This window comes from Mixophyes fleayi, chromosome 3 (assembly GCF_038048845.1).
Source record: "Mixophyes fleayi isolate aMixFle1 chromosome 3, aMixFle1.hap1, whole genome shotgun sequence".
NCBI lineage: Eukaryota > Metazoa > Chordata > Amphibia > Anura > Limnodynastidae > Mixophyes > Mixophyes fleayi.
In genome coordinates, this window is record NC_134404.1 from 23286946 (window position 1) to 23301826 (window position 14881).

Sequence of the window (14881 nt, forward strand, 5' to 3'; positions counted from 1 at the left end):
GGAATTGAACTCATGACCCCAGTGCTGTGAGACAGAAGTGCTAACCACTTAACCACCGTGCTGCCCAGAACAGGGCAACGAATGAGCGGGCAAATACAGTAAGGCTGGGTACACACTACAGATCAGCAGCCGATTCCTGTGTACACACTATACACGTTTTACATGATTTACCATCAGATCTGTGCTCTTCATCTGTCATAACCATCGGATGAAAAGATGGTCACTGCACACTATATACAAATCTATGGACACTGCTGGTCCTGAGTGCGTACACACTGCAGGACTGGAACGACATTGATTTAAAAATCCAATGTAACTTTACAATGTGCTTTGGAACGATAATTGTTCATTTGTGGAGCGTACACACTAATGTGATATTGGCCCAAGCAGTTGTTTATCATGTGATTGGCCCGATAACCAGCTGAAAATCCTGTAGTGTGCTCACATAACTGCGATTCGAGTAGACCTTGGCGCAGATGTAGATACATATCAGTAACTGTGTCTTTTGCAAGTGCTGTAGGGATGGTGCAATGATACGTAAGGATCATGATAACACACACTATTTAGCTGCTTCTGATTGGCTGATTGATAGCGGATGCCTATTCACAATACTTAAATCACATTTCCATTTTGACTACCGCAAAAATGATGATTTTCATTTGATGTTTAAAAGGAGAAAACAGCAAGAGGTGAATGTATCAAGCTGAGAGTTTTCCGGTGGGTTTGAAAAACCAATCAGATTTTAGCTATCATTTATTTAGTACATTCTACAAAATGACAGCTAGAATCTGATTGGTTGCTATAGGCAACATCTCAACTTTTCAAACCCGTAGGAAAACTTTCAGCTTAATACATTTACCCCTAGATGTTAGTACATGGACAAAATGGTGGCATATCTGGGTAATCAGTGGCATTATGAGAAAATATATTGGCATTATGGAGCTATTTTTGCACCTAATTAGGCTATGTAGGGTATGTGAGGCTATATGGGGGCACTATGGAATTAGCGGATGGCTATAAGAGCCCATATGGTCGTAGATGACATGATAGGTATATAGGGTATAAGAGTCTATATGTGGGTATTATGGAGCTATATTATAGTTGCCAACTCCCGGAAACTTGTTTCCGGGAGAGGGGGCGAGACTGGAGGGCGGGAGGGGGCGGGAAGAGGCCAATCGCGTCATTTTGGCCCCGCCCCCCCCGTGAAAACGTAATTTGCGTCGTGGGGGGCGGGGCCAAAATGACGCGATTGGCCTCGTCCCGCCCCCTCCCGCCCTCCAAAATGGCGTGAGTCACAGAGAATCGCGTCAAATGACGCGATTCTCTGTGAAATCCGGGATGCGGGAGAAATGCCATCTCCACCGGGAGCCCGGGAGACTGACTCGAATTTCGGGAGTCTCCCGGACTTTCCGGGAGAGTTGGCAAGTATGAGCTATATGCAGATATTATTAGGCTACCTGGGTTCATTTGAGGATTTAATGGGGCAATATTGGCCCCCAGATGTTGCTTTTCCTTAATTTGTAATTGTAATTTGTGTTTTAGAGCAATGTGACTTTCACATTTACTATTAAAAATGTCAAACAGCCTCTCCATGGCATCTCTACACTTCTTATATAAATACACAGCCCACAGGAGCCCCCCAATTATTTTGATCAAACTAAATACATTTCAGGATTTGCACTTGCTACATGTTAAACAGAAACGCTACCACTTAACCCAGTTGCTATAAAAAGACTGGAAGAACACATTCCCTTTCAAACAGACTGCAAATTCACTATAATATCACAGCATTAACATCCCCAGCCAGCACACAATTATATACTAGCAATATCTCTCATCAGAGAAATCATTGTGACGTTCCACTACTTTAAAGATCTCCCTCTGTCATTTACAGCAGATCACACATCTCCTTTATCCCGTACCAGTGCTGCCAATTATATTCACAAAAGAACATATTAAAACCCTTATCCAGACTTTTCAAAAAAGTACAAAGAGCGTCATTATTTCACCTACAACAACCGCTAGCACTCGGAGGAGATAATCTCCCCAACATCAATGAATATAGTTCGGAAGCAAATTACAGCTACGCTATGGACTGGAGGAATAATACAAATAACCGCATATTATTTTCTTGGAACAAGCTCTCGCTCCAGACAAACCCAATAATTCCCCTACTCTTCCTCCCCGATACACTGACGTACAATCCTCTAATATCCATGTCAATATAATGACATGGTTCAAATCTAATCGTTCCCCCCTGTTACTCTTGGTTTCTCCCTCTCGTCTCCAATCAAGAATTTCAAGAGGGTGAATACTCCGCTACCCTCCAATCTTGGTGTAATCACCGACTTGGGCGTCTATTTATCAAGACCCATCACTAATGAAGATTTTCGATCATGACTTACTGCAACAATAGAAAATCTTCGCTTGAGGAAAACGAAAAAAAAAAAGTTAAAATAGAGAAAGAAAAAAAACAAACAAACTATATACATTATTTATTAATAAAGCATTATTCTGGTGGTAACTCCCCCGGCCATCGCCAGCGATAGGAGAGCAGCGGCAGTACTGATATATCTTATTATTTTAAGTTTAGAACTTGGTTCACTCATAGTCTTAGTTAGGATCAATGGCAACACGTATGTGATTCCAGAAGTTCCGTTACGCTTCAATCTCCACCCACAAGTCCTCAGGAGGTGAATACATTTCTTTCCCTCAAAAGCACCTTCTCACCTTTCAGATCTTTCACAGATTTGGGTACGCGCTGCCGTTTCATTACCACGGGGAAGGGGTCTCTCCCGTCGTTTCTTTCGTGTACCTCCCGGACCTCCACCGTGTCGTCCATGAGGTAATAGTGTACGATGACTGGAAGGGTCTCTCCGAACATGCTCTCCGAGTCGTCCCACAGAGAGAAAAAACGTAGGACCTATAGAGGCAAAGATAATTTAGGAATGTAACCTGCAAAGGCAGTTTGTGACTGAGCGAATACTCATAAGAATGCAGCCTAATAATTCACAAATTTGAGACCTCCGTGACCCTGTATGGCCTGGAGTTCCCAAGTCACATAGCGGGCAGCACCAAGCATCCCCATCACTGAGCAATTTGGTTGTCCCCCGCACACTGGTAAGATGATTGGCTCCAAGCCATGGGGGCAGGGCCGGATTAACCCGAGGTCTAACTGGGCTACAGCCCAGGGGCCTCGGGCATCCGTAGGGCCCTTTCTTGAAAGTATTTTTTTTTTATGTTGAGCTGTAGCGAGCCGCCGGCCACGCTACAGCCTGTACCGCGGTCGGCGACTCAGAGTCCTGAATGATGGTGACGTCACGTCACTCACCTCCATTGACAGGCTGCAGGCAATGGTCCGTCCGCGGCGTGCACCTATCTCCTTACTAAGGAGATCTCGTGAGAGTGAGATCACTCTCACGAGATCTCCTCAGGAAGGAGATAGGTGCACGCCGCGGAACGGACACTACAGGCAGCAGGGACAGGGTGTGAGCTGACAGAAGAGAAGACCAGTGATGAAGACCGAGGTAAGCTCGCTCTTGGGGGCTGGTTGGCTCAGACAACTGTACATTGTATTTTTGGGTAACAAGATGAGGTACAGGGCTCAAAAGTATGTGCCTAAAGCTGGAATTTATTCTATTATGTGTACATAAATGCAAATAAACATGTTCTGGCCAGAACAAAGACATATAAACAATAAAATGTGCACAATGCAGAGCACGGTATGAGATAATTGCACTGGGCAATACAGTAAACAGTATACTGAATAAGCAAAGAAATGTCCAAATGTAAAAAGGGCAAACTGATCAGGGGTATGAAAAACGACTAAACAGTCTATGAAAAAATGATATAAAATAGATAAAAAAAAAGAAAAAATGAAAAACAAAAAAAAGAGTCCAAACACACATGAGTTGGGGCCAAAACCCATAAAATGAAAAGTAAGTAGCACGATACTACCGAAAGTTTGCCCTTTTTACATTTGGACATTTCTTTGCTTATTCAGTATATCCAGCTTTAGGCCCATACTTTTGTACTTTTGCGCCCTGAACCTCATCTTGTTACCCATCTTTATTTGGGAGGGTGGGGATTTCCCTACGTATACCACGGGTTCTATTTTGTGGCTGCATCCTCACATATAAGGAGGTGCGGCCCCTTCCCACTACCATTTTCTTATTGTATTTTTGGTGCAGAGAATTACAAGGGGAGGGGCTGGCTGGCACGCATATTGTGCTTTTGGGGTAGATTATTGCAGGGCGGGGTTTGGGGGCTGGCTGGCAAAGTGTGTACTTTTGAGGGAGATATTAGCAAGGGGGGGGGGGTTGGGGGCTGGCTGTTACAGTGTGCACTTTTGGGGGAGATATTTGCAGGGGGGGGTTTGGGGGCTGGCTGGCAAAGTGTGCATTTTGAGAATACTGATTTAGTATATTAAAAGGAACACAGCTCAAACTACTTATGCCCAATCCAATATTACTAGGGAGCCCCCAATAATATCGGATTAGGCATAAGTCGCTTGAAAAATGGGGGCCTCACAGTACCCCTAGCCCAGGGGCAACAGTACCCCTAGCATGGGGGCAACGTATGCAGCGTTCATACTAAATGCTGTCTTCACAATTCGGAAAAGCCGCACTGAAATATCACAGAAGGCTACACGATGACGTCATTGTGTCTCCATCTATATTTAGAATTGTAAAACCTCCTTCTGAGGCTGCGTTGGATCCTGTGGGGTAAGTAGAAGATAGTAGAGTAGGCAGAGACTGGGCAACAGGAGAGAGGCCGGACTCAAGCACTTGATCTTTCCTTCTGATGAAACTCTTAAACGTGACAGAGAAACGCGTCAGGTCTCTTTACCTATATTCAGATTGTTAGTTTCCAACCTAGAGGTAGATTTACTAAACTGCGGGTTTGAAAAAGTGGAGATGTTGCCTATAGCAACCAATCAGATTCTAGTTATCATTTATTTAGTACATCCTACAAAATGACAGCTAGAATCTGATTGGATGTTATAGGCAACATCTCCACTTTTTAAAACCTGCGGTTTTTGTAAATATACATCCTAGAATTTTTAGCCTTATTTCGCTTTGATATATTTGCTGAAATAACCCCGGAGTGTCTTTCATAGTTCCATAAGACTCTTTATTTACCCCCAAATTAATCATCGTTTTTTCTCTCCTAATATGCCTAAACATCTCTGCAGCATTGTGAACTGTGTGTCAAGTGCATTAAAACAAGTCTGTTGTTTTAAAGTTTATATAGTGAAGCAATACTAATTGGTACTTTTGAATTATTTTAATAAATGTAATTTTCCATCTACGCAAATGGTTTCTGTATATTGTTTTTTTGTACAATCAAATGTTCCAATTCGCGCTGTCATACCAAATACTATTGTAACTTTGTTTAGAGACTGCAGTATGTTTTGTTGGCCGGCTGAATTGGGTACATCAATTCTATTATATTATAGTATATTAATATATAGTATGATATTATATAGCGATTATAACTAAATAGTACTGTATCATTTGGAGAGAAAAAATCCTTTCAATGCAGCGTCTGTTTAAGAGTAACGATGGGCACACACTACAGACATATTCTCCCGATGTGTTATCCATAACGATTTTACCAATAATTGATTTTAAAAAAAAAGTCCCGATCAGCTGCCGATTCCTGTGTACCCACTGTACATGTGTTATATGATTCACCTTCAGATCTGTGCTCTTCATCTGTCATAACCATCGCCTGAAAAAATTGTGACTCTGTACACTCCATAGAGATCTATGGACACTGCCGGTCCTGAGTACATACACACTGCAGGATTGGAACGACATTGTTCCATCGTTGAACGAGATTTTTAGTTCAGTTTAAGAATCAAATCAAACGGTACGATGTGCTTTAGAAAGATAATCGTTCATCGTTGCAGTGTACACACTAATGCGATATCGGGCCGAATGGTCGTTTATCGTGTGATTGGCCCAATAATCAGCTGAAAACCCTGTAATGTGTACCCAGCCTTACAGAGAAAGTACATTTGAATTTTGAGCAGAGACATATGAGTACTAGGTTTTTACCCTTGCTTATTACACATTTTTCATATCTAGTATAATTACAAGGAAACGTCGCGACAGATATTTAGAACGCCGCAGATATAGACATGGAAATGTGTGTGTATATATTAGGGAATTTAGACTGTAAGCCCCAATGGGGCAGGGACTGATGTGAGTGAGTTCTCTGTACAGCGCTGCGGAATCAGTGGCGCTATATAAATAAATGTTGATGATGATGATGATGGAAATGAGGATTGTCACAGTTTCCACACTCCTGGACAAGGTGTAAGGGAAAAAATGCTTATGGCGTTTGTAAAAAGATAAATAAAAAATAAAGTTAAATAAAAGGCCAGTCTGGACATAACCTAAATCTACATATATCTGCCTTACTATTAGCATTATTTATTTGAAATGTCCAATGATTAAGCTGAATGAGTTGATACAGAAACAGATGAGCACACAAGAGATGACCGTCCTATACACAGAACACAGCATACGTATTTATAGTTCACGATACCTTGCGGTCCATGGTCAGGAATTGCTGGAGTTTGTCAAAGTCGGATTTGGTGACGGAGGTGTAATCCGGCTGTTTGCGGGATCTGGTGTAGTAATCTGGAGGGATCTCCTCCGGTGGGTTTAATTCAATGCCCTCACTCTCCAGGAAATCCTGTCGGAACACAAACAGCGGCCTCTTAATCTGAATTTATAGCGTAAGCACAAAGGTATTTCTACAACGAAAGTTTTACAGTTTCAGAGAGGAGCTATTATAAATATTATAAAGATCACGGATCTCCAACGCGTCTGATATCTGCAATAACTTACGGCTGGGGGAATGTTATCCCTTAGAATACACAAGTTTTCACCAAAAGTGAGAAGATTGAACTCCCTGAAACAGAAACCCATTGAGCTTATTTGTTCCAGTGTAAGTATCCCGAGTCTTGTGACTGGCTCTCTGCCAATAGATATCGCTCCAGTACATACAATGACCGGATGGACTCCTGCCTAGTATGACAGTTGGGATGACCAAGGCTCCACTCTTGGGGAAAAAGCTCTAGGGACATAATCCAGACGTACCTTGATGGGAACGGCTTCATCGCCAGTGCCTCAAGATACAAAAGAGCCCTTACTTATTTCTATTGTGTGCCTATATATACAGCCAATTGGGGGCAGCACGGTGGCTCAGTGGTTAGCACTTCTGCCTTACAGCACTGGGGTCATGAGTTTGATTCCCGACCATGGCCTTATCTGTGTGGAGTTTGTCGACAGTGTGCACCAACGCCTGTCCTACGTATCTCGGCAGACGGCTCCACAAGACTAGAGGTGCGCTGAGGTGCGCTGGGAGAGGCAGAAAAAAAATAACAAAAAGGCGCAAACGTCACATCACAATACAACCTTGTAGACGTGTCCCATCAAGTTGCAACGGGAAGACGTACAATGTATCCCATTACAAGTATAGGACAGGATCCCATCTCTGCAACCACAGACCAAAAATGTTCCCTCGTTACCCCTTTACATTATGTCAATATTCTTGCACATTATAGACCGGGTGCACTGAAGCACCTTCTCCGTACTCTCATTCTACCCAACTCCTCCCATCAGTCTATGCTAACTTCTGATCCTAAGCCAACACTGCCATCTTACTCTGTAAAACTATGCACTTTGGGGGAAGTCTAGGTACTTAGCACTAGCGACAGAGGACTTTGCGCTCCACCTATCACTTATGACCTCCAGTATACCTTAGCAAAGCGCCGTTACCCCATTTGTGAGCAATACCTGTGTGAATGGGTCACAGCCGACAGTTCGGAACGTCCTGCCGTAAAAGGTGATGTTGATGCCCACATTCAGGTCTTTCCAGTGGTAAGGATCCCCGTTGTCATTCTTAGGATGTCTCTGACGTTTGAGAAACGTGCCCTGAGGTATTCCAGAGTTCTCCACCGGGGGCTCCACCACCGATAAGCTGTCATCTTCCAGGTAGTAATACAGACACACTTTACGCACCCTGTAGTCTTCGTCTTGGGAGATGGGAACAAGCTCTTTGAAGTAAGCGTTAAATTTTAATACCTACAGGAAAAGCAGTAAATAAATTGGAGTCAAGTAGAAAAACAAAGACAGTCATCAATATCAGATGTCATGAACACTATATGATATTCCAGAGAATATTCACAAAAATCACTTACATACTATACCAGGACTGGCCAACCTGCGGCTCTCCAGGCGTTGTGAAACTACAAGTCCCAGCATGCCTTGCCAGCTGGAGCGCCACAGGTTGGCTAGGCCTGTACTATACTATAAAAGACCACGACCCCCCCCCCCCAAGGAGGCTCCTCAGTTTCAAATATCTATTTAAAAAAAAAAGAAAATTGAATATTCATGAGACAGTAGAATGTATTAGGTTTTCTCTAGACTCCAACACAAGACACAAAACGTATCTTAGCGATGTAACTGATTATGCTGCTTGAAGGTTTCTAACGCTATTTTGAATTCAGAGAGGTAAGATAAGAACTCTTAAAATGTATTATTAAAGACAATTCTACCCAAAATAGAATATTCAGTTTTATGTGGAGCTCATTAGTTAAATAATAATATACTTATTTGGGATTTGGCGTTCCTCCAGATCAGGTACTAGATAGTAATATTCCGGATCATTACTAAATGTATTGAACATGTCCTTTAATTATAACTTAAAGAGCACCTACCTTGTCTCTCTAAATTCAAATACATGTCAAAACCCCCCATACAGATAACCTCAAAGGCTATAAGTCTGAGATTCAAATTCTTTTTTTTTATTTTATGGTTTGGGGGTTTTCTTAACAAATACATATTTGTATCATGTATTGGAGGAGACTGCCATGGGGTATATTTACTGAACTGCGGGTTTGGAAAAAGTGGAGATGTTGCCTATAGCAACCAATCGGATTTAAGTTATCATTTATTTAGTACATTCTACAAAATGACAGCTAGAATCTGATTGGTTGCTATAGGCAACATCTTCACTATTTCAAACCTGCAGTTTAGTAAATGTATACCCTAATTTTTTTTAGAGGCCTTCTTAATTGTGCTGCATTAGTAGGAAATCTAACTGTGGGTCAAATGTCTCCCGGCATGTAAACAAGCCCAGTATTAGCAGCGAACTTGGATTTCTAACATATACAAAACTTAGATCTTGAGGTTCTGCTGCTAGGATAAAGATTATTATTATATCATTATTATTATTATTCAGAATAAACGCAGAATACTGAATTACCTTTTTGTCAAAAGCCACATGACTGGGGATGAAGGTAGATGGGGGTACTTGCTTCACCTGTCCGTAGATCAGAGTTGGCCTTTTGTTGGCTAGCTCGTCCAGTTCCGCCTGTGACAACTGGTTCACCGTGATTGGGTCTCCCCCGATCCCTACAGTGGGGAGCACAGGGCGACTAAACCCATTTCTGTAGGTCAGTGTCTGAGAGCGGTGGTAGGCAGATTTCTGGTGACACAAGAAAGCAATATATCCAATGACAATAGATCAATATGACACATATTTACAGCCTGGGTATATACAGAATAAAGCACACAGCAACACAGAAGAGCAAAAATGCTGATAATATGTAAATAAAAAAACTTATATACTATCAAAATATCACTGACTGGGCTGGTAACACTCTCTGTGTTACCAAAGTGTGTATGGTACTATATCCTGGTACCCTCTAAGTCTGGGTATGGTACTATATCCTGGTACACTCTTACTCTGTGTATGGTACTATATCCTGGTACACTCTTACTCTGTGTATGGTACTATATCCTGGTACACTCTTACTCTGTGTATGGTACTATATCCTGGTACCCTCTAAGTCTGGGTATGGTACTATATCCTGGTACACTCTTACTCTGTGTATGGTACTATATCCTGGTACACTCTAAGTCTGTGTATGGTACTATATCCTGGTACACTCTTACTCTGTGTATGGTACTATATCCTGGTACACTCTTACTCTGTGTATGGTACTATATCCTGGTACACTCTTACTCTGTGTATGGTACTATATCCTGGTACACTCTTACTCTGTGTATGGTACTATATCCTGGTACACTCTTACTCTGTGTATGGTACTATATCCTGGTACACTCTTACTCTGTGTATGGTACTATATCCTGGTACACTCTTACTCTGTGTATGGTACTATATCCTGGTACACTCTTACTCTGTGTATGGTACTATATCCTGGTACACTCTAAGTCTGGGTATGGTACTATATCCTGGTACACTCTTACTCTGTGTATGGTACTATATCCTGGTACACTCTTACTCTGTGTATGGTACTATATCCTGGTACACTCTTACTCTGTGTATGGTACTATATCCTGGTACACTCTAAGTCTGGGTATGGTACTATATCCTGGTACACTCTAAGTCTGGGTATGGTACTATATCCTGGTACACTCTTACTCTGTGTATGGTACTATATCCTGGTACACTCTTACTTTGTGTATGGTACTATATCCTGGTACACTCTTACTCTGTGTATGGTACTATATCCTGGTACACTCTTACTCTGTGTATGGTACTATATCCTGGTACACTCTTACTCTGTGTATGGTACTATATCCTGGTACCCTCTAAGTCTGGGTATGGTACTATATCCTGGTACACTCTTACTCTGTGTATGGTACTATATCCTGGTACACTCTTACTCTGTGTATGGTACTATATCCTGGTACACTCTAAGTCTGGGTATGGTACTATATCCTGGTACACTCTTACTCTGTGTATGGTACTATATCCTGGTACACTCTTACTCTGTGTATGGTACTATATCCTGGTACACTCTTACTCTGTGTATGGTACTATATCCTGGTACACTCTAAGTCTGGGTATGGTACTATATCCTGGTACACTCTAAGTCTGGGTATGGTACTATATCCTGGTACCCACTAAGTCTGGGTATGGTACTATATCCTGGTACACTCTTACTCTGTGTATGGTACTATATCCTGGTACACTCTTACTCTGTGTATGGTACTATATCCTGGTACACTCTTACTCTGTGTATGGTACTATATCCTGGTACACTTTAAGTCTGTGTATGGTACTATATCCTGGTACACTCTAAGTCTGGGTATGGTACTATATCCTGATACACTCTAAGGGGTAAATGTATTAACCTCCAGATTCTTGAACTCCCGCGAGTTCGGCGTCTTCAGCGCTTAAATTAGGTTTCCCTTTACAAGGCAGCGCCGCTTTAAATTTAAGCGCTGAAGACGCCGAACTCGCGGGAGTTCAAGAATCCGGAGGTTAATACATTTACCCCTAAGACTGGGTATTGTACTATATCCTGGTAAACTCTTAGTATAGGTAGGGTACTATACCCAGGTACACTCTTATGTTAGTATAGGTAGGGTACTATACCCAGGTACACTCTTAGTATAAGTAAGGTACTATACCCAGGTACACTCTTAGTATAGGTAAGGTACTATACCCAGGTACACTCTTAGTATAGATAGGGTACTACACCCAGGTACACTCTTAGTATAGGTAAGGTACTATACCCAGGTACACTCTTAGTATAGGTATGGTACTATACCCAGATACACTCTTAGTATAGGTAGGATACTATACCCAGGTACACTCTTAGTATAAATATGGTACTATACCCAGGTACACTCTTAGTATAGGTATGGTACTATACCCAAGTACACTCTTAGTATAGGTAAGGTACTATACCCAGGTACACTCTTAGTATAGGTAAGGTACTATACCCAGGTACACTCTTAGTATAGGTAGGGTACTATACCCAGGTACACTCTTAGTATAGGTAGGGTACTATACCCAGGTACACTCTTAACAAAGGTAGGGTACTATACCCAGGTACACTCTTAGTATTGGTTAAGGTTCTATACCCAGGTACACTCTTAGTATAGGTAGGGTACTATACCCAGGAACAATCTTAGCATAGGTAGGGTACTATACCCAGATACACTCTTAGTATAGGTAGGGTACTATACCCAGGTACACTCTTAGTATAAATATGGTACTATACCCAGGTACACTCTTAGCATAGGTAGGGTACTATACCCAGGTACACCCTTAGTATAGGTAAGGTACTATACCCAGGTACACTCTTAGTATAGTTATTGTACTATACCCAGGTACACTCTTAGTATAGGTAGGGTACTATAACCAGGTACACTCTTAGTATAGGTAGGGTACTATACCCAGGTACACTCTTAGTATAGGTAGGGTACTATACCCAGGTACACTCTTAGTATAGGTAGGGTACTATACCCAGGTACACTCTTAGTATAGGTAGGGTACTATACCCAGGTACATTCTTAGTATAGGTAGGGTACTATACCCAGGTACACTATTAGTATAGGTAGGGTTCTATACCCAGGTACACTCTTAGCATAGGTAGGGTACTATACCCAGGTACACTCTTAGCATAGGTAGGGTACTATAGCCAGGTACACTCTTAGCATAGGTAGGGTACTATACCCAGGTACACTCTTAGTATAAATATGGTACTATACCCAGGTACACTCTTAGCATAGGTAGGGTACTATACCCAGGTACACTCTTAGTATAGGTAGGATACTATACCCAGGTACACTCTTAGCATAGGTAGGGTACTATACCCAGGTACACTCTTAGCATAGGTAGGGTACTATACCCAGGTACACACTTAGTATAGGTAGGGTACTATATACCCAGGTACACTCTTAGTATAGGTAGGGTACTATACCCAGGTACACTCTTAGTATAGGTAAGGTACTATACCCAGGTACACTCTTAGTATAGGTAAGGTACTATACCCAGGTACACTCTTAGTATAGGTATGGTACTATACCCAGGTACACTCTTAGTATAGGTAGGGTACTATAACCAGGTACACTCTTAGTATAGGTAGGGTACTATACCTAGGTACACTCTTAGTATAGGTAGGGTACTATACCCAGGTACACTCTTAGTATAGGTAGGGTACTATACCCAGGTACACTCTTAGTATAGGAGGGTACTATACCCAGGTACACTCTTAGCATAGGTAGGGTACTATACCCAGGTACACTTTTAGCATAGGTAGGGTACTATACCCAGATACACTCTTAGTATAGGTAAGGTACTATATCCAGGTACACTCTTAGTATAAATATGGTACTATACCCAGGTACACTCTTAGTATAGGTAGGGTACTATACCCAGGTACACACTTAGTATAGGTAGGGTACTATACCCAGGTACACACTTAGTATAGGTAGGGTACTATATACCCAGGTACACTCTTAGTATAGGTAGGGTACTATACCCAGGTACACTCTTAGTATAGGTAAGGTACTATACCCAGGTACACTTTTAGTATAGGTAGGGTACTATACCCAGGTACACTCTTAGTATAGGTATGGTACTATACCCAGGTACACTCTTAGTATAGGTATGGTACTATACCCAGGTACACTCTTAGTACAGGTAGGGTACTATACCCAGGTACACTCTTATGTTAGTATAGGTAGGGTACTATACCCAGGTACACTCCTAGTATAGGTAAGGTACTATACCCAGGTACACTCGTAGTATAGATAGGGTACTATACCCAGGTACACTCTTAGTATAGGTAAGGTACTATACCCAGGTACACTCCTAGTATAGGTAAGGTACTATACCCAGGTACACTCTTAGTATAGATAGGGTACTATACCCAGGTACACTCCTAGTATAGGTAAGGTACTATACCCAGGTACACTCTTAGTATAGATAGGGTACTATACCCAGGTACACTCTTAGTATAGATAGGGTACTATACCCAGGTACACTCTTAGTATAGGTAAGGTACTATACCCAGGTACACTCTTAGTAAAGGTAGGGTACTATACCCAGGTACACTCTTAGTATAGGTATTGTACTATACCCAGGTACACTCTTAGTATAGGTAGGGTACTATACCCAGGTACACTCTTAGTATAGGTAGGGTACTATACCCAGGTACACTCTTAGTATAGGTAGGGTACTATACCCAGGTACACTCTTAGTATAGGTAAGGTACTATACCCAGGTACACTCTTAGTATAGTTATTGTACTATACCCAGGTACACTCTTAGTATAGGTAGGGTACTATAACCAGGTACACTCTTAGTATAGGTAGGGTACTATACCCAGGTACACTCTTAGTATAGGTAGGGTACTATACCCAGGTACACTCTTAGTATAGGTAGGGTACTATACCCAGGTACATTCTTAGTATAGGTAGGGTACTATACCCAGGTACACTCTTAGCATAGGTAGGGTACTATACCCAGGTACACTCTTAGCATAGGTAGGGTACTATACCCAGGTACACTCTTAGCATAGGTAGGGTACTATAGCCAGGTACACTCTTAGTATAGGTAGGGTACTATACCCAGGTACACTCTTAGTATAAATATGGTACTATACCCAGGTACACTCTTAGTATAGGTAGGGTACTATACCCAGGTACACACTTAGTATAGGTAGGGTACTATATACCCAGGTACACTCTTAGTATAGGTAGGGTACTATACCCAGGTACACTCTTAGTATAGGTAAGGTACTATACCCAGGTACACTCTTAGTATAGGTATGGTACTATACCCAGGTACACTCTTAGTATAGGTAGGGTACTATAACCAGGTACACTCTTAGTATAGGTAGGGTACTATACCCAGGTACACTCTTAGTATAGGTAGGGTACTATACCCAGGTACACTCTTAGTATAGGTAGGGTACTATACCCAGGTACACTCTTAGTATAAATATGGTACTATACCCAGGTACACTCTTAGTATAGGTAGGGTACTATACCCAGGTACACACTTAGTATAGGTAGGGTACTATATACCCAGGTACACTCTT

General features: G+C 41.9%; 1 protein-coding gene across 2 annotated transcripts in view; it reads right to left on the reverse strand.

Annotated features, from left to right (window-relative positions):
• Positions 1 to 14881, reverse strand: part of EFHC1 (EF-hand domain containing 1) — a 45331-nt gene that overhangs the window by 12912 nt on the left and 17538 nt on the right. For both annotated transcript variants that reach the window (XM_075200482.1, XM_075200481.1), the window contains exons 2-5: positions 9283 to 9504; positions 7812 to 8099; positions 6556 to 6705; positions 2731 to 2923 (exon numbers count right to left, since the gene is read on the reverse strand). In XM_075200482.1, the coding sequence (XP_075056583.1) occupies positions 2731 to 2923; positions 6556 to 6705; positions 7812 to 8099; positions 9283 to 9504 (853 nt within the window). The remainder of the gene's footprint in view (positions 1 to 2730; positions 2924 to 6555; positions 6706 to 7811; positions 8100 to 9282; positions 9505 to 14881) is intronic.